The sequence below is a fragment of the Leopardus geoffroyi genome, chromosome C1, assembly GCF_018350155.1.
Source record: "Leopardus geoffroyi isolate Oge1 chromosome C1, O.geoffroyi_Oge1_pat1.0, whole genome shotgun sequence".
Classification (NCBI taxonomy): Eukaryota; Metazoa; Chordata; class Mammalia; order Carnivora; family Felidae; genus Leopardus; species Leopardus geoffroyi.
Window position 1 is genome coordinate 59,246,248 of NC_059328.1, and position 21,548 is coordinate 59,267,795.

The window sequence follows — 21,548 nt, forward strand, 5'->3', positions numbered from 1 at the left end:
TACTGCACTGCATATTGCTGGCCCAGGAAAACATCAAAATTCAAAATTCAAAGTACAGTTTCTATTGAATGCATGTTGTTTTCACACCACTCTGAAGTTGAAAAATTGTTAAGTCAACGAAGACTTCAAAGCCTGCTACGTTGGGATAGAGTGACATAAAGCTCTTGGTGGCAAGTAAAAGCAGGGTACCTTGTCCCTTCCTAAGTATATTTGAAAGCACCTTCTCATTTTTCATCCTAAATCAGGAACCCTCTGTATGTGGAAAGGACGTGTAAAAGTCTTCAGCAGAGGATATGGCACAGAGGTGCCACCTAGTGACTGTGAAAAGCATAGATTTGTTAGCATGGACAATGGGATTTGTTTGTATTTCAGGTCATCTGTAAATATATTCTAATACAAAATATCTATTCATAATTTGCTCTGCTCTATCAAGTTCTGAAGAAAAGCTGACTAATTCTCTGCAAGCCTTTAAAAAACACGAAGGCAAAACAGTGTAAGATGTTTATCAAAGTGCTTTGCTCCTTATAGGTGCACACCCCACTAGTTCTAAGTAAATCCAATAAGCAAAATTTCTAATATATCATGTGATAAGAAGAGTAGAACACATTCCTGTAGAACACATTCCTGTTTCCGATATTATTTCTTAAGGTTAGCCCTAAGACTTTTTTTTTATTTAGCAGTGTGTTGCACATAATAGATACTTGATAAAGGATGTTGAATGAGTGCATGCATTAATGAATGGATAGCTACATGAATCCTTGAACTTCAGGAATGTCAAGAGAGATGATGTTACCTTGGAAAGTGGACAGGTCTGATTTTTCCTCACTACCTGGATGATCAGTAGTAAGACAGCCAGCTTATATCTGTGTATAATCTCATTTTGAAATCGAAGAGAAATCCTGAAATCAAAGGACTTTGGTAGTTCAAATTGAGAAGAATGGTAGAGGAAGAGGTAAAGCCAGAAAAGAGCCAAAAAAAAAGTGCTATAAATGAAATATGAGGATTGGTGAGATGCACCATAATTTCTACTTGGCAACAGGAATCGCTTCTAATACGACAGACTTATTGATGGTATGGATCTAGGTAAGTTGCTGTTATCAATTACAAAATGAATATACAAGATGCCCCTGTCCAGTCTTCCTTTGTCTCTCTGTCTTCCCCCAACCCCCACCCCAATGCTTTTCTGAAATCAAGCCTAATGGTAAGGGCACAGGCTCGTATGTTCACATGTGTGGTTGCCTAACAATTGTAATGTCCTGCTAAATCGATGGGTGTTACCTCTATACAATAAAAAGCAATAAGTAAATGTTGTGGACAGTTTATGAATTGAAAAGAGTTTGATCACCTGGCTGCATGATTAGAGGCTCAAACTCCATATGCGCATGAACCATTAAATGGATTCTTAAAAACTACAAAAATCGTCTCTTTTCAAAACTTCTAAGACATAAGATGTGATAGTAAAGGATGGCATGTTGTTTATTTTTGTATGTTTAGATGAGCAAAAGAGTGTTGGGGAAGAAAATTAGTTGGTATACTCTTAGCAGAAAAATGCCCAAAGAGGGACCTCCCAATCTGTGATGGCTCAGATTTGTGATCATTATGAAGAAGCCAATCAGCAGACAAGGTTGCGTTGTTAGGTTGTTGTGGCAATGGCATGAGAATATAAATAAAGCCCCTAACGTAATGCAGGAAAATACAAAAACTATTTGCTGATTTTGTGGGTCATTGGATAAATTGTTTGACATTTCTGAACTTCACATTCTTAACCTATGAAATGTTGATACAAGTATTTTATATATCACAAGACTATTTTGAGAAGTCGATGTCTATTGAAAACACTTTTTACAACAGTAACTCCCTTTGAAACATGAGTTATAACATCGCCATTTGCAAGCAAAGCACAAAATAGCCTTGTCTAGTTGCATTTGCAGTCTCTATTTAGTCTACCTAAGGTAAACAATGGGAGAAAGATGCAAAATTGGCTACTACACCTGACCAGATGATCAGCAAAGGCCTAAGATTTGGAGCTCTGGATTTAGTGATTTATACAGCAAACAGAAAGGCTATTCTGCCTAGTAATACCCTTTTGATGTGCATGATCAACTGTGAAATTTCCACCATTAGAAATAAATTGTTTAGGGTTAAATAGGCAGCTCCTTTCAAAACATAAATACTCCTAGGAAGGTGTATATTTGACATTATTTGTCATTAAGACTATCACACAAACATAAATTGGTTTAACAACTGATTTATTAATAAAAACTGGCTGAAATTCATTCATTTCTGGCCATAATTATTCTCAGTACAGTGAAAGTCTCTGGACTGGGAGCAGTAAGGATAAGGGTGTTCTACAGGAGGCAAGGAGCACTAAAGTGAAAATTATGTTCTCCAAATGTGGTCAAGAAAAGCAAAAATCTGAAGGTTCACCTTCCCAGCAGCTTTACCCTATTCTCCTAAATGCAAAATCTCCATGGAAAAACATTTTTTCCCTTTTTTAAAGTTTTATTTATTTATTTTGAGAGAGAGAGAGAGCAACGGAGGGGCAGAGAGAGAAAGAGAGAGAGAGATAGAGAGAGAGACAGAACCCAAGCAAGCTCCATGCTGCCAGCACAGTGCCTGATATAGGGCTTGAACTCACAAACCGTGAGACCATGACCTGAACTGAGATCATGAGTCAGATGCTTAACCAACTGAGTCACCCAGGCGCCCCCACATTTTACCCTTTTAAAAAAATGTTTATTTATTTTGAGAGAGACAGAAAGAGTGAGCATGAACAGGGGAGGAGCAGAGAGAGAGAAAAGAGGGAGAGAGAGAGAGAATCCCAGGCAGGCTCTGTGCTGTCAGTGAAGACATGGGGCTTGATCCCAAGAATGGTGAGATTATGACCTGATCTGAAATCAAGTTAGATGTTTAACCAACTGAGCCACGAGGAACCCTCACGTTTTTCCTTTTAGTTTTCTTTTTAGTATTTCAAAATTAAAGCCAAATTAAAATATATGCATTCTTACTGGGAACAACTACAAAAAAGCATTGACTTGTTGGCTTTTACAGAACCATGTGTCCAAGAACAAAGAAACTGTTTCCTACATGTATTATTGAAAGAGTAATCACTTATTACACCAAAAGTCATTAACTCCAATTGTTTCAAGATTTACTAGCATTTCTGATTCTTTCCTGTATGGATTCCTTCTCTAATTGACCATTGGGCAGTTGGGATTTATCTCTTACATTAAGATCTTTCAGTCTTCTGTGTGTGTATGTGTGTGTGTATGTGTGTGTGTGTGTGTGTGTGTGTGTGTGTGTGTGTATCAGCTCATTTGTTTTCTAAAATATTGTAATATTGTTGGTAATAATGTGGTCTAACAAACAGGACTTATTTAATGATATTTTTTACTTCTTATACAATGAAATATGGGATTATAAACATTTAATGTAAAATTCAATGTTTAAGTAGTTAGTATTCTCAAAAATTCATGACCCAAACATTCGAGAATCCAAGGAGGTTTGGTAGGTTTTGAGGGAAAATATTGATGTAGAGAAAAGAAATTATTTCATCATCTGATGTGACTGGCAGAATAATGACCTTCCACTGGTGTCCACAACCTTATTCCTAGAATCTATAAATTTATTAGAATTGCATGGCAATTGGAATTAAGGTAGCAGACAGAATTATGGTTGCTAACCAAGCAACTATAAAATAGGGAGGTTGTCTAGATTATCTGGGTGGGTCCAATGATATCACAGAGTACTTAAATGTGGAAGAGTGAGGCAACAGTCAGTGATGTGATATGAGAAAGACATGAATGGCCATAGCTGGCTTTGACGTTGGAAGAAGAATATATATGAAGGAATGTGGACAACCTCTAGAATCTGGAAAAGACAAGAAAACAGACTTTCCCCTAGAGCCTCTGAAAAAAGAATGCAGTCCTGTTGACACCTTGATGTAAGTCAGTAAGATTCATTGTAGACTTCTGACCTCCAGAACTATAAGATAATAAATCCGTGTTGTTTTAAAACACTGTGTCTGTGGCAATCTGTTAAAGCAGCAATAAGAAACTAACATGCTTAGGAAATCATTCATCCATCTATTCATGCATTCAATAAATCTTGCATGTCTCCTAAATGTAAGACACTGCCATGTTCATGTAATCAGTGTTTAACTAATAGAGCTGCTTTTTGTTAACTTCTATTTTCTTCCTTTCCACTGGTAACCCAGAAATGATTAGACAAGTAGTAAACTTTCCCCTTTTCATGAGGATTTTGGACAGAAACTTTACTTTCCATCAGCTTTCGATTCTCTCCCTTTTTGAGTGGATATATTATGAAAACTCCATCCCTATGTAAATCTTAGCTTTATGTTGGATGTGAGAAAACTCATGTTTATTTCTTTTAAAATATAAAAGATAAAGGTGTGTATTTCAATTCTAGTTTTTCAAGCTGCTGAAAAATTTCTCATGTCAATTTGCTCAATTTTTTATGGATACATGGATATTGCAGTCACTTAAAAAAATTTTTTTAATGTCTATTTATTTATTTTGAGAGACACAGAGACAGTATGAGTACGGCAGGGGTAGCGAGAGAGAGAGAATCTCAAGCAGACTCCGCACTATCAGTGCAGATCCCAACATAGAGCTCAAACTCATGAAACTATGAGATCATGACCTGAGCAGAAACTGAAAGTCAGACACTTAACCGACTGAACCACCCAGGTGCCCCTGTAGTCACTCTTTAAGACACTATGGATAGATTAAAAAAGATTAAAAATAACAGGAAGGATCAAAAACCTTGCCTCTTTCTGTAAATGATCTTGCCATTTAGAGCTGTGACAGGCACATACCTCCAAACATAATGCAAGGCATTAAGGGCTTTGATGATTGTGCTATGACTCCATAACTTCTTATATGGTATAATGTACTAGTATGTACCTGGCAAATACTTATTAGAAGCTTACATTCATAAGTGTATGTTATTTTATGTATGTGAAGTAGAGAGATGGTAATCATTAAAATCTAATACTTAGCTACATATTAATCATTTAACTTAACACATTAAGGCTTTGTTATTAGTGGTTTTTGACTTTGAGCCATTGATCTATATCTTTGGTGGTGTTTTACTTTGAGCCCAGAGTAAAGCAAAAAACCAATAGCTTAAAATGATATTTCAAGATAAAGTTGAAGATATGTCAAGGAAGAAAGGACTGAATGAATAGTGAGAATACAGAGCACCCCACTTTCTTCATCTCTAAAAAAAAGAGCATCTTATTTGAAATTGCATCATAGATTTTCTGCTATATTTTATCTGGAAATTAATCAACTAATTATGGATAATTATAATTAATATCTGAATTCATTATATTCAGGCATATTAATTAGAATTTGAAATATATTCTGAGCAGTCTTAAACTCCTTACACTCTAACAATCAGAGAATAATGGAAGCTTGATTGTTTTAAATTAGAAAAAAAAACCACGCCCCTTAAAATAAATTTTGAAATAATACCACAAGTTTGACACTTATTTTGCTGGAACTCATCACCAGCTTGCAGAGAGACTTTTGTACTCAGGTAGCCATTTTCTTATGGCAAGAAACTTGTAGCGAGGGGTTGGGATTTCACAGACTTCACTTGATGCCTCCTCACCTCCATTCTTATTTTTCTGCTCTTACAGAATTATATCTGCAAAATACACAGTAATATTATTCCCCTTGTTACAAAAGAACAAAACACTGAATCCTTTCCCCAACAACAGGATAAAATCCAAACCCGTTGATGAGACATTTGGGTTATTTTCCCTATCTTGGTTGGTGTCCCACCATCTGCAGAAAGAGGTGGGAGTCATCCTTGTTTGATCCTCTCCTTGTCCTTCAAATCTAATCAGTAAACAAGCACTGACACATTTTTCTTCTAAATAATTTTTGAACAGATTCTATTCTCTCCTTGCTACAACCACTGTCTTATATCAGGCTCTCATCATCTCTTCTGGATATTATATAATAACATTTTCTGATGCTAATCTTGTTCAAACCAATTATTTCTGCACCTCAAACCTCAGAGTTACATAAGAAGCCTAATAATCAGCCTATGTCTAGGATTAAATAGACAAAACTTCCAAGTAGTGTACACAACACCCTTAATGATCTTGCTATGTTCATCCATAGAACTACTAAACTCTCTGCTCAATTTACACTCTAGACATTAATTTGGAACCTCTCTCAAACACACTGCGCTATTTTATGTCTCTGCATTTTTGCACATGCTGATATCTCTGTTGGATTTCCCCCTTTATCTTTATGTTTAAACTATTCAGAAATCACCTTCTCTAGAAAGCCTTTTCTGACATTCCTCAGGTGGGATCAGAGTTCCCAGAGCACATTACACGTACCTCTCTTATAACGCATACTGCATTATATTAATTTCTTCTGTTTCCGTGTTTCTCTCCCACACTGGAATGTGAGATTCTTAAAAGACAAGCAGTGGGCCAATCACTTTGCATCTCCAATAGATAATGCAGCGTTTGACACATTTAGGTGCTCATTAAGCGGTTCTTGGGAACTGACAGAAACTTCACAAGCTGACTTAACTTTTCAACTTCTGCCATTTCCTTGCTAGTCTGATGCTGTAGTCTAATGGACCACATATATTTGTTATCCATTCATACACCCATCCATTCACCTATTCATTCACTGATCCATCCATTCATTCACTGATCCATCCACCCATTCACTCCTTCATCCATCCATCCATCCATCCATCCATCCATCCATCCATCTATGCATCTATGGGTAGTTAGGTATATTCCTTGATCCAGGCATTAAGATTTTTAAATTTTCTATTTAGTAAACAAGTGGATAAATTACCCAATCTTTTCTTGCTATCACGTAATTACTTGATTTTTGATGGAGTATTTTCATCCCTCTCTATTCATGAATGACTTTTACCGAAGCACACTACTATTACTTAGGATATTCTTCTTATGCTCTAACCCTGTGGACTATATATGGGTTTCTAAACCATTCATTCATTCATTCATTCATGCAGAAAAGATAATCCCTTGAAAAAATAGACATTTTTGTCTTTTAGTATAAAACTTGATAATGCAATTTAAAAAACTGGTTTAATGCCCTTTCTCAATCAATTACCATAAGAAATGCTAGAATAAAAAAGTATTTTTAGGAACTGTTAATATCTATAAACTGATGCAAGAGAGTGAATTTTGGTTCATTTAGTAGTAAATTTGTGGTTTTTATTTTATCATCTTCCCTTTGCATGAGTTTAAAACATGCTGGAAGAGATAGGTATGACCTAATATAAACCAAAAGCCGTGATATAGTTAGTTGTCAGAAAACCTCCTAAGTCTTGTGTTTAATGTTCAGTTCAAATGCTTTATTAGGAGGTTCAGTATTTTCACTAAAACCATTTGGCATACATGGAGGACCTACTAAGTAGCAGCACAGTAGAAGATAGTAAAGATACAGGAATGAAATCCGATTCTTCCTCATTTTCCGTACTTTGTACCTCTTTGGCTTTTTAAGCATTTCCTTTGTTTATGATGGTACTTGCATTCCTTGCCAACTACATCTAATCTATGATCCTGTCCGTATATATGAAGATTTCCTCCAGGCAGAATTGTCTGATTTTTCTCTAGACAGAAATTATAGAATGTATTATCTTGAATAATGGTTAGTTACACATATGCCTGTCTACTTAATAGATTATGAACTCCTTTAAAATAATAAATGTATGCTCCCAGCACTCAGTGTCTGATACAGTTGTTCCTCAATAAAGGTTTGCTAAATGATGAACACTATCCTCCAAATAGAAAATGGGGCTTCCTGGGGTAAGCTTAAAGAAAGCATTTTCCTTTGTAAGAAAACCCAGGAAACCAGAGAAATGAAAAATTGTTTCCAAAGTAGATGAATCAGGAAGTATTCAATTTAAAGTGGGATTTCTTTACATTATGTGGTGTCTTCTGGTGAATATAAATGATTCACTCTACAAACATTATATTTTGTTTTTTTTTTTTTTTTCAAAAATGACTTCTGTTCTTTAAAGTGAGGCACATATATTTGATGATCAAGTATTGGGCATTTTAATTTTGGTTTTTCCATGTACTTGCTGAGTGGCCTTGAGTGAAACATTTGTTTTGTCTCTTTATTTGGCTGTAAAATGGAACTATGTTTGTTGCATGACTTAAATATGTTCTTAAAACATCAATAAACACAATGTGTTTAACAGTAGCCACTTTTAAATAGTGTTTTTTCCAAGCCCAACTTGAGAGTCTACACTGACTTTTTTGTTTGTTTTCAGAAATGGAAAAATTATTTTTTTTTTATTTTAGAGAGAGAGAGGTAAATGGGGAGAGACAGACAGACAGAGAGAGAGAGAGAGAGAGAGAGATTGAGAATCTTAAGCAGGCTCCATGCTCAGCACCGAGCCCCACATGGGGCTTGACCTCATGAGCATGGGATCATGACCCAAGCCAAAATGAAGAGTCAGATGCTTAACCGACTAAGCCACCCAAGCACTGCTGGAAAAAATCATTTTTAAACCACATTTCCAGCTGTCTAAAGATTTATAAAATGAAACCATTTTTTATGACAAATAACAGGGATATGCAGTTAAAATTAAATTATTTACAAAATAGTAATTTTCAATTGATGACTAGTAGAGATTATTTCTAGGGACAAAGTAAGGACAAATGTTGTGTGCAGGCATCTGCAGTACTTTAGCAAAGCCCAAATTTTAATCTTCTGCCTACAGACTACACAAGGTTGGCTGAATTACTGTTTACTAAACTATTTTGAGTCTATAGGAAGCCAAATAAATGCTGGTTTGGTTGGACTTTTCACTTTTTTGTATGGTCACTTTGGTGCTATGTAGATAGCTATAACCCAGGAGTATAAAACCAGAATCAAAGCATCATCATGAATTTGTTTCTAGACTAGGAACTTCAGTCTTCACTTGATGGGCTCAAGGTCACAGAAGAGAGTACTTGTGTATATGGTATTCAGACAGACAGATTGTGCTTGCAAACCAACAGATAGTTTTAGGTAGATTAGTTTGCATTGAATAAGGCAGACAGAATCAGCCTTAACCTCTTTTCCATCCTTCAACAAATAAAAGTCAAATATTAATATCATAATACACTTCAAAAGTGATCACAAAATGTAATTTAAAAAAAGTGAAGGTAAATCTTTAAGTTGCTTTAATAGGATGATGTTGTTATTGGCCTAATGGTGGTCATTTTTAAGCCAAGTGACCACTGGCCAGAATAGCATAAGGTCTATCTCGGCAATTAGAATAACAGTAGTCCAAATTTTCAAATCCACTGCATATATCATTCACCATGAAAAATGCCCCTTACCTTTCAAACTTTGAGACTCTGAGACTGATCAAAGAAGAGTTTGCTTTTGTTCTTATTACTTACTATATTTCATGGCCTTTTCTTGAATAATGATGTTAATAATTCAATTTTCATTCCCTTCAGTTGAAACAGAATCTGACTTGTCAAGAATATATAAAAAAATATAAGTTATGACTCCACGACCTTCATTTCTTTAGTACTTATGGACATAAATGATATAAATCCACTTTCTTCAATATATTTTCAATGTGCCCAATATTTTCATAACTATATCCACTTTATCTCTGCTTTAACTCTCTGACAGTAATATTACAAAATATGAAATCTGTCTTAAGTTATTTTACATTCTCTTTTTCCACTTCTGTAGAAGCAGTAAATGGACCAGTTTGAAAATCTGATATTTCTTACCCCTTGAATACGTTTGTGAGAATATTCATTTACTATTTTTTATTGAATAAAATATTTTTTAAAGCTTTGTTTGAAATGACTGGGGCTTTTAAAGGTTTGGCTTTATTCATAGGGTAAATTATTTTCCCATCTACTTTTAATGATCTTTTGCTTAGAGTTATATATTGCCAAATTCTTCTCTTTCGTATCTTGCACAGCAGACTGCACATACTTTTAAAAGCTTTTGTTTATCATTTATACCACTGTTTAAATCCTGCTATAACCACATGCTCTTCAAATCCCTCACTAACCAAACCGTTCTCTGGAGGCCTTTAACAAATTCACAATTAATGAAGGATGAGTTTCACTGAAAGCTGTGTTTGTTTTTCTACCCTTCAATTCCATTCAGTTCAACATATATTTATTAATCTTTCCATAATAATCCTTCTTATAAAAAAAGCTTACATCACTTTTTTTCCTAAGATTGAGGTGTTAAGAAATTCAATTTTAAAATATTTTTTCATGTGTTCATTGTTTTGAAATATTGAATCCAAGCAAGGAACTGACCAATTTGGGGTTAATGACAATTTGAATAACGGTTGCTTTAGGCATTCTATAGACAGGGCCAGAAGTATAAGGTCTCAGAGTACTTGAAAAACCACATAGTCCAAATGATACATAGTCCAATGTATCTATATTTATATATGCTATATATATGTATATTTTATACACCTGTATGTTGTATAGGTGTATATTTTCCCTCAAATTGTAACCTATACTTTTATCATAGTTACCCTGTAGCACACACTTTTATAGGTACTTTACCAATTTTTACTTACTCAACTTTCATAATAACTCTATGTGTTAGGTACTATTGTTATTCCACCCTCATCCCATTTACCAAATGCATACGCTGAGGCAGAGAGAGGTTAAGTAACTTGAATAAGTTTACACAGCTAACAGGAAGCAGAGCTAGGCTTCAAATCCAGACAGTTGGCCACATTCTTAACCCTTATGCTCTACATGGTTTAAAGACATATGAATCTATTTATTTGCTTTATGACTTGTGATTTTTTTGTAAGAGTCCCTTCCATTGAAAGAACGTTTGCTACAAATAGCCTACTGAAAAAGCATCTTTTATGCTTATCTTTAATAAAGCTTTCTCCCAAAACACAAAGTCAGCAGTAGTATTACTGAATTCCACAAGATGCCACCTCTTAAAATATTTTGCATTCCATTCTTTGTTTGAATAGATAAGGAAGGTAACCCATCCTTTTAATTTATGAAAACTTCATCCAATAATTAGGGCATGGCCTAGGAAGAAAAGTAAGTACTTATCTAATCTTCACTTCAATCTACTAGGTGACATAGCAACATAGAAATTACTTAATATCCTCTTTAAAATTGATGAAAAAAGAGATCAAAAAGTTTACTAACAAGATTAATAACTCTAAGATCTCATATGAACCTGAGATTATGTATCTCTGTGGAGGTCTTAGGTATTCATAAGAATCAGATTTAGGAGGTCTTTTTATAAGCTAAGAGAAAAATCAGATTCAAATGATTAATTGCTCTAATTATATTGGCATGGCAGTCAAACTTGGGAGGCTATTACTCCTATCTATAAAATGGAGAAATGTTATTAATTATATAACTTAAACCTTGTATGCATCTACTGTGAAATAATTTAAATTAGACTACTCCAATATGCTTTGGTTTGACAGGTTATGAAAAAGTATTCTATAATTTGACCAGAAAGTGTTATAATATGAGATTCTTTAAATACATAATCATAGACTTGCTCAAACTTGTTTCATTCAGGGGGTGGGGATAATTCATAATCATCTAAAGTAATTTTAAGCATTTTTGATTGATTACAATTTGAGATAGGATTTTTTTTTCACTTCTAAAACACTCAGTTTCTCAGATCAGCAAATCCTCTTTTAGACTAAAATTTAGAGCCATTTCTGGAATGAGAGGAGAAACAACTATTTAACCAACTTATACCTCTTTATGGGTCGGCAGCATCAACAAATCCTTTAACTCAGCAGTTGCAAGAAATCCCTATGAACTTTTCAAAGCTAAATAACTTTAGCAGTTCCACTTTCTTCTTTAAATAGCCAGCAGCCAACATTCAAAATGAACTGCTAAATTCCTATAGAACAAGATAAAGGTTGTTTCTAATATCAATAGCTTTTATCTCAATTTCATGTCACCCAGAAATGCTCACAGTTAAAAACAACACTTAAAAACACACTTATAGCAACGGGCTATCTTTTCAGACTGAGTGTCTGTGGCTGAATTAGGAACAATCTGGAAATAAAACACAACTGAAATAAGTCCTTTGATTTGACAGTTTCAAGAGACCAAAATCTCCCACTATCATATTCCAAGAGTGGAAGTATAAGTTTTCCCTCAGCTATTCCCTTTAGAAACACTAAGTGCTATCCTGTTTAGTAATGATTTTATAATAATGAAATAGCAAAGTACATAGTTTTTTTTTAAAGCTACTCAGAAAATCTTGTAAACTCTCTACAGCTCTGTTTGCAAAGATATCGCAGAAGCTAATCACCTTGCAGCTACTACACAATGTGACACAGATTTACTGCATCAGGCCTGAAGAATGAAGTAGAAGATACCGGCCTCAAATCAGGGTCAGATCACAAAATCCAAAGGGAGGACAAATCACAGATAGACGAGGACAAGTAACAGACATTAGAGCGGTACCGCAAGCATGCGGCCCATATTCAAGTCAGTTTGTTTCTATGACAGTGCAGAGGTCTTGTTTAATGGAGAAAGTACCCAAGCATACTTTGCGAATGTATGTGGATACTGACCTGGACTTGTGACAGGACTAGAGGTAGTAGGCTCAATAATTTCTACAAAAAGGGAAAAGGAAAGAAAAGAAAAACATTTTGTGTATTAATCATACATAAAGACGAACACTCATGAGACAATCAACAGTCATGCAACATATACACAGGTGGTCTTTTATTTGAAGGCTTCCCTGACCATGGAAACCACTGAACAAAATCCAGTCTCTGAGGTTTACATAACTCCCCATCACTGTCTTTGACAGTAAGTAATCTTTCATTATGAGCCAACATTTAGGAGTCCTTTCCACATTCTGGTCTAGAGCATCAGGTTATGCTGTGTGAAGGTTAAGCCACCAGCCTTAGAGTTCTGAAGCAAGTTTTTCAAGCCTTCCTTCTAGGAAAAGTACTGAACCTACATGTAGAATGACTTTTCTAAGAGAGTTGATGCCGTAAGTGGAATTTAAGAAACAAAACAGATGAACATAGGGGAAGGGAAGGCAAAATGAGATAAAGCCAGAATGGGAGCCAAACCATAAGAGACTCTTAAAGACAGAAAACAAACTGAGGGTTGCTGGACAGGTGTTGGTTGGGGAGATGGGCTAAGTGTGTGATGGGTATTAAGGAGGGTACTTGCTGGGATGAGCACTGGGTGTCATATATAAGAGATGAATCACCAGGTTCTACTCATGTAACCAATACTACAGTGTATGTCAGCTAACTTGAATTTAGATAGATAAATAAAAAATCAAGAAAGAGAGCTGACACCAGTTCTTACAAAGTCATTCAATCAGTTATTGCTTACTAATATGTATTAAAAATAAAAATCATGGGTAAAATTCATATATCTCAAAATGCCTTTCTGAAGATAAGTTTCCTATTTTACAAGCATGTCTACAGAATTTGGCCATTTAAAGGACCAGTTTTGTCTGCCTTTATGCCTCTAGGTAAAAAGTAAACACACATACACACACACATACCACATATACACAAACATGTACACATTATGGATTACCTGAAATACATTTGCATATCTACAAGGCATCGCTGGCTATAGTGTAAGCATAATTAAAGGATAACTATATCATTGGTGTATCAGTATAATTTTCCAGCAAGTATCTAACAAAACATAAGCTCTATAGCATTTTAAATAATGTATGCATTTTATTTAAGATTTCCATTTTAACTTATCTTTTAATAGGATAATTTCTTTCCAAATATTAAATAGTGGTGATCATAAAAATAATAGTAATACGAACATTAAACGCCATCATTGGCAATCCTAAAGTATATGAATAATTTTTAATGAGGAAGAATGCAAATCATGAAAACATGGCATTTTGGAGAAACTCTAATCACATAGTGGTCTGAGAGACTTATTTCAGTACCAAGTACACACAGGTAACCTATTCCTTTTTAACCTAGTTAATAAACATGCCTTATAATGGTAAAAAAAAAAAAGTCCAGATTCTTATAACCAAACAGTGAGTGTGGCTGTGAGAGGTAAAAGCAGAGACCCTCATACAAAGTCATATTTCTGAGCAAGAGATTGCCACCTTGCTAGCTACATTCACCAAAACTACAAAAGATATTGTAGATCCCCCCAAATTATTTTGTTAGTTTACGACCTCATTGGGGCTCTGCTGTCTTTCACCGATTCTGGCACAGACAAGGCTCTGGCAATTCCCAATCCCATGCAATAATGAACTCACTAACAGTCTAGCTCAGCTACTGGTTTGAATTAAAAAAACCCTCTTTAACAAGAGTTATGCAATGGAACTTCCAAAAATGTTTTGGGGGGTCAATTATTTGGGGAACTAACGTCTGTGTGTCTTAGTCTGCAAGGCTGATTACCTGGGTCCTTCCTGAGTGTTCCGAACTAATGGATCAGGAAAGATGTTTAGGACAGTTGACAAAGATTATGGCTCAGGTTACAAAAGATCTGGGATGGAGGAATGTAACTTTTGAAGAGAGACAATCTCAAATGGTCAAATACTTATTCAAATAACGAGCTACAATTCGAAATTCAAAAATCTGTTCTGTAATTTGGTATTGCTGAGAAGTAGAAACTTATAATAGCAATTCTGAATTAGATTACTTAAAAATGTGGGGATGTTCCTATTTTCCTTCTCCAAGAAAAGTTATATATATTCACCATTAATGTTTCAATTCTTTCTATGTGTTAAGCAATATTCTAGGTACTGGGATTACAGCAGGTAATAGAATTGTTAAAAATGCCTGGTCTCAGGAAGCCTATGGATTATATAATGTAGAACTTTAAAATATTAAAGCATTTTATCCTTATGTCAGAATGACATTATTTATAGAAAATTAAAATTTGAAATAAAATATCATAGAGAAACACTGCTCTAATTTAAAAACTTTTCTTTTGTTAGGCTGGCATAAACCTTCAAACGTTTAAATGCTATTATGCTTTAAAAATTACCATAAAAAGCTCCATTAAACTAGTGAAAATTTATATTAAACTTAGTTTAATGCTATATAGCAAATCTCATTGATATATACTGGGAGTGTGTACTCAAATCAAAGGATTTTATAATTCAAAAGAGAAATGAAAGCATAAAATGGCTTGTGAGGTAGAAGCCTAATCAGAAAATTTATTCACAAGAAAACTAAATTCAGTAGGACAGTGAACAGAGTTTTCTATGTTCAGTAATTTGGACAATTGAACTTCAATTTCTTCAACTGTTTGGCTTCCATTGTTTTGGATTTCTAATGTTCGTTTGAGAGTTTGCTGAAAAAGGTGGCGTGGCATACAACTTCATCTCAATGCAAGGATGGTAGAAACAAATAGCTATCCTATTGAACCAAGCTCTTCATTGTGCTTGCTTATGTAGAGCTAAATTACTTATGTAAAGCCACATTGTCGCATAGAAAGGGCTTTTAAAAGAATACAGGAATTTAGTGCATGAAAAATTATGTTGCACACCGGATCTACTCCATAATTTAGTTTAGTTTCATAGTCAATACATAATTTAGTTTCATAGTCAATACAAGATATTTTTCCCACATAGGCAAGATATACTAGAAGCCATAATAAGGTAATTTTATATAAAACAAGAATCAGGACCAGAGAAGTTGATTGAGTTGGAGATTCCCATTATAAAAAGCAAGGGGTCACACCTAAGGCTGGATGGACAGGAAGCAGAAGAGAAAACCAGAGGAAGTGGGGTCAAAGCACCAACATTGGGACAAGCTGGTGCTGTGGGTTGAGGATAATGAGATTTCCTGATGTGAGATAGTGTGGTAAGTTAGAAAGGAGCCAGAAAAAACTGGGATTAAATCTCAAACCTGCCATCATTTAACTGCGTGATGGTGAGCGTGTTAATGAATCTCTCCAACCCCCCAGTGTCCTCATTTATTGAATTTAGATAATAGCTCTTACTTTGTAGGGTTGTTGGTAGGATTAAAGATACTTTATATAAACAACCAAGTGAGATTCAGTAGCAGTGGTAGTTTTTGTTATTACTCATAGAAATAAATGGAAAAATTAGTATCTGAGTCGCTGAACATTAGTAGAGTGTTAGGATTTCGGGAGATTTAACTTTACTAGATAGAAGCAAAGATGGGCAATATCACAAGTAGTTGAAACTATATAAATAGCAAAATTACACCTAGAATGTGGACACTGATTTTTCTTTTTTAATTCAAAAGGTTAATATATCATGCTTTTGGGGAATTATTTGGGAGTCATACTGGCTCTTAGAAGATAACTATAGAATCTAAGATTTTTTAAAAAAGTTTATTTATTTGAGAGAGAGAGAGAGATAGAGGGAGAGAGAGAGAATGAGAGAATCCCAAGCAGTCTCTATGCTGTCACTGCAGAGCCAAATGTGGGGCTCGATTTCACAAACTACGAGATCATGACCTGAGCCAAAATCAAGAGTTGGATGCTTAACCGACTGAGCCATCCAGGCGCCCTAGAATCCAAAGTATTTTTGAACAATTCTGGTTTAAGTAAGGGTAGAAATTTATAGATCTCACAATTTTTATGAGGGACAAACACACTTTAATTTTAAAATGGGGCCAAACTGTAGGCATAAAGTATTAACATATTCAGAGGTATTTAAAAATAAATGTTTCTTCCTTATATCTCCAAGCAAATGAAAATGACCCTACTAACTCAATATAGTCAGGTTCTTTTTCTTTTTTAAAAAAAATTTTGTTTAATGTTTTATTTATTTTTGAGACAGAGGGAGACAGAGCATGAGCAGGGGAGGGGCAGAGAGAGAGGGAGACACAGAATCCCGAGCAGGCTCTGAGCTGTCAGCACAGAGCCCGACATGGGGCTCAAACTCAGAAATCGCGAGATCATGACCTGAGCTGAAGTCGGACACTTAACCGACTGAGATACCCAGGGGCCCCAGGTTCTTTTTTTATAAAATAATTATATTACTTAAAAATATAGTTTGACTAGCAGTTGAAACTGACTATATCCAATAAATCTGCTATAGATTTTCTTATACTCTTCAGACACTGATTTAATTTTTTAGGAATGACTTTTTGACCAGTTGCTATAGCAGCAATAATTATTATTATCATATTAACTACAATTGCTGACATTTATTGAACTCTTGCTATGTGTCAGGCACAGCTACATATATTAACTTATATTCTTCTCCCTAAAATTCTGTGAGGTGCATACTCTTATCAATTTCCCTTTTACAGATGAGATAATGAAGCACAGAGAGGTTAACTATCTTGTTTATAGCCACACAGCTAACAAGGAGTAGAAACGGAAGAGACTTTGTGCTAGGATGTCTTAGCATTCCATTTTCTCAACTTCCAGAAGAAATAGATTGCTCACTTCCAGTATGTCTATAATTACTTACATGGGTCATTCCTATGTGAGGGATCTTACAACTCGTTACCACCACTAAGCTTTCCCAAAAAGACGGTTTTTCTATTAGAGGTAGCTAATACATGAGTGGCTTCTGTTACCAAAAATGGAAGAGAGGCAAATTCAATGTTAATTCCTAGAGGCTTCTATAATATACGGCTTTGCATGAAAAAAAGAAAAAAGAGAGAAAGGTTTATAACACAGGATTTTTCCAATCTTGTTCTCATATTTCAGGCCAATACCCAATATAGTTGTTTGCTTCTGTATAAGCCTTGATGCCATTGAGGAACAGTACTCCAAATAGCTCAGAGGACATTATCATAACTGGATTACACAATCAAATGAATCTTGAACTTGTAAACTCCCACTCTTTTAACACAGTAGTTTGACCAGGTATTATTTAACTTTCAAGAATACTGGTTCTTTTTATGTGGATCAGATTTGAGCTATTTTTCCGTTGCATTAGTAATCAACTTGTAAGCAGTGAAATATTCTTCAGGAGTTGCCAAGTGGGCTTTCCTGATGAACAACAGTAAAAGTTCTCAGTGAGACTTTCTTATGTGTCTCATTATGTGGAGAATCAGAGTGAGCGCTTCAGGGTTAATGGCAGAATATATCATTGTGGGCAATTGTATTACTGTAGGGAATAGCCTCAGCAAAGAGATGGTTTTAATTGTACATAAAACAGAGGTGAAGGGAAGTTCACCACGACAGACATTTTCAACAGTTACGTGAAAAAATGAGGTGTCGTGCAAAACAAGTTTTACTTTGTTAGTAAATGTGGTTTTGGCTAGGACAGAGGGAAATGCTATTAAAACAAGGCATTGAGGAAAAAGCGTGTGTTACAAGGAGACATTTGTAACAACCCTTTCTATAGAGCTCATTAATTATTCTTTAACTCTGCACACACAACATATTGTTTGAGTTGTCTAGTATCAAACCCTTTCATTTCTATGTATTTTGGAAGTTCATATTTGATTTCTAGATGCTTTTATCTTTATGTTATTACACAGCCATGACGTGTGTGAGTTATGTTTTAGACTGCTGAGACATACCATGATTGTGTGTTGAGACATGGCAGAAATTAATCTTTTTGGTTGCCCTGGTTTCATCTGACAGCTCTGACTCCCAATCATTGGGGAGTGGAGGCAATGGCATTTCCACAGTAGAATGAAGATGTTGCCCTGGAATGACCAAAGTTAGGGCTGATGGAAGCCACTGAATAGACCATGAGCTAGACTGGACACAGCACATAAAAAAAAAGAAAGGCTACCCTTTCCTTTTACCTTTACAGAAGAGGCCCATAAAGTGTGCGTCAGGCACTTAGGGCACTGGAATAGCAGAGACTTCGTGCAGAGAGAACAATTTAGGCTTCACACTTTGCCTCCAGACAAGAAACACATTAATGGGATTGTAGCTGACATCTGTAACTACGTGGTATTCTTGTCTAATTCAGACAACCCTATCTTGGCAGTCCAAAGACTTGGGTTCCATCCCATCTATCAACCTTAGGTGTCTGATTCTAACCCAAGTTCTGGATTTTACTTTTCTAGTATATAATTAAGAAGTTATAATGATTGGCTCACATACTTCACTGGATTATTTTTGTATCCATCACATGGTTGTTGTTTAAAAGATGGTTTAGATCAGGGGCACTTGGGTGGCTCAGTCGGTTAAGTGTCTGATTTGGCTCAGGTCATGGTCTCACGGTTCCTGAGTTCAAGCCCCGCATCATGTGCTGAGCTCTCAGCACAGAGCCGGAGCCTGCTTCAGATTCTGTGCCTCCCTTGCTCTCTGCCCCTCCCCCGCTCTCTCTCTGTCTCTGTCTCTCTCAAAAATAAATAATAAAAACATTAAAAAAATAAAAGATGGTTAGCACAGAGGTCAGTGATAGAGGTTCTGGAGGAAACCTACTGAGGGCCAAATCCTGAGTGCCATACATAGAAGCCACTCACCCTCTATGTGCATTAAATACAACAGAGATAATGATAAAATCTACCAGCCAACATTGCAGGGAGGGTAAGCAGGATAAACCACTTCACACAGTAGCTGCCTGGAAAATAAATAAACATGGCTCTATAAAAGTTAACTTATTTTTTAATTGAAACTATGATAACATTTAAAATCATTATATGGGGCGCCTGGGTGGCGCAGTTGGTTAAGCGTCCGACTTCAGCCAGGTCACGATCTCGCGGTCCGTGAGTTTGAGCCCCGCGTCGGGCTCTGGGCTGATGGCTCAGAGCCTGGAGCCTGTTTCCGATTCTGTGTCTCCCTCTCTCTCTGCCCTTCCCCGTTCATGCTCTGTCTCTCTCTGTCCCAAAAATAAAATAAATAAACGTTGAAAAAAAACAAAACAAAACAAAAAAAAATAAAAATAAAATCATTATAGCACTATCAGCATTTTGTGTTATTCTAAGTGACTATCACATACTTCAACCTTAAAGGTAAAATAATTTCCACTTAAGAAAACCATTTCTAATAATGGAAAAGTTGCAAAATCATTTCCAAATGCTTACAAGGAGAAGCCTAAATGCTAACATTAGCTGCACTCAATGGCCAAAAACTCACTGTAACTTTACAAATGTGCACAATTAGTCTGCATTTATTTTGGAGAAGAAGCTTTGTGCCTACTGAAAGGAATATCCTATGTGGATCTATTGTTTGCAGATGTTTGAGTGTGTATATGTGATATATGAAAGGATAAAGGAGGATTCACAGAGACATAAGAATTAGAGGCTGATGTAAGTATCTTTATGTGTGTGTGTGTGTGTGTGTGTGTGTGTGTCTAGGATTCATTTGAAGACAAAGCCCTATATCAAAACTAAAAAAGATGCATGTCTGATATCATTCTGGTAAATATTCCAAGGCAGTATAAATGTTGCTATACAGATCTTCCTTGACTTACGATGGGTATATGTCTTGATAAACCAAAATTAATTAAGAATAAATTAAAAAATGTATTTCGTGTATCTAACCTGCCAAACATCATAGCTTAGCTTAGCCAAGAAAACATACTCAGAACACCTACATTGGCTTACAATTGGGCAAATAATCTAACACAAAGCCTATTTTACAATAAAGTGTTGACTATCTCATGTAATCTATTGAATGCTGTATTGAAAGTGAAAACAGAATGGCAGTGTGGGTACAGAATGGTTGTAAGTTTATTGGTGTTCGCCTTCATGATTCCATGGCTGACTGGGAGCTGTGGCTCACTGCCATGCCCCAGCATCATGAGAGAACATCCTACTATATATCATTAGCCTGGAAAAAAGGAAAAGATCAAAATTCAAATTTCGAAGTAAGGTTTCTATCGAATGCATATAGTTTTCACACCATCATAAACTCAACAAAAAAAAATCATTAAGTTGAACCATCATAAGTCAGAGACGGTCTGTGCTTAACCTTGTCAATGCTACCTCTTTGAATATAGAATGTTCTCAGTCTACTCAAAGCCAGTTCTGAGTGAGGAAAATGTTTCTGTATTAAAAAGGTGGAATTCATAACAAATGGTGCATTCATATGCTTAATAATATTAATAAAATAACTTTCTAGACTGAAATTCTCAGTTGCTCCAAAATATTTCTCTACTGGATGAGATTTTGAGAGAATAAGTTTGGAAGAATTTTGGTCCATGCTATGGATTACTATGGATTAAAATGTTTGTCTCAGACTTCTTCTAAGTAAGCGACTCTAACCTAGACTGAAAAGGCCACTGAAATGTTGGGTTTTAGTGAATATTTCATATGGCACTCTGATGCCAAAGACTGTGTGATTTTCATCATTATATAGATAATCTCTGGAAAGGATCTGATGAGAGCGAGATGTTATTTCTGAAACATGCTTCCCAGAGTCACAGAATAATAAATGTTTCCGCTTTCAGCAGACATACTTGGTGTCTTCCCTAATACAAATTAGAATGAAAATCAAAGTAAAAGGAATATAGTTAAGGATACAACAAGGATCCAAAAGAGGAGTATTAGACACTGACATATTTATAAACCACCAATGTATTTACAAAACTCCACTGTATTGATGGCATGCAATAAAATGCAGGGCCTAGGAACTCGGAAGTTAATACTTGGACTGTTTATTGTCTTAAATCTACAAAATCCTGATGACTTCC

At 35.5% G+C, this 21,548-nt stretch overlaps 1 protein-coding gene across 2 annotated transcripts in view; it reads right to left on the reverse strand.

Annotated features, from left to right (window-relative positions):
• NEGR1 (neuronal growth regulator 1) overlaps positions 1-21,548 on the reverse strand; it is an 851,294-nt gene that overhangs the window by 96,902 nt on the left and 732,844 nt on the right. The window contains exon 7 of one of the 2 annotated variants that reach the window (XM_045477846.1): positions 12,497-12,627. The exons of the other annotated variant lie outside the window; for it this stretch is intronic. Within the exon in view, the coding sequence (XP_045333802.1) occupies positions 12,512-12,627 (116 nt within the window). The 3' untranslated portion in view covers positions 12,497-12,511. Of the gene's footprint in view, positions 1-12,496; positions 12,628-21,548 lie in introns of those variants that run through there. 2 annotated transcript variants of the gene reach the window in all.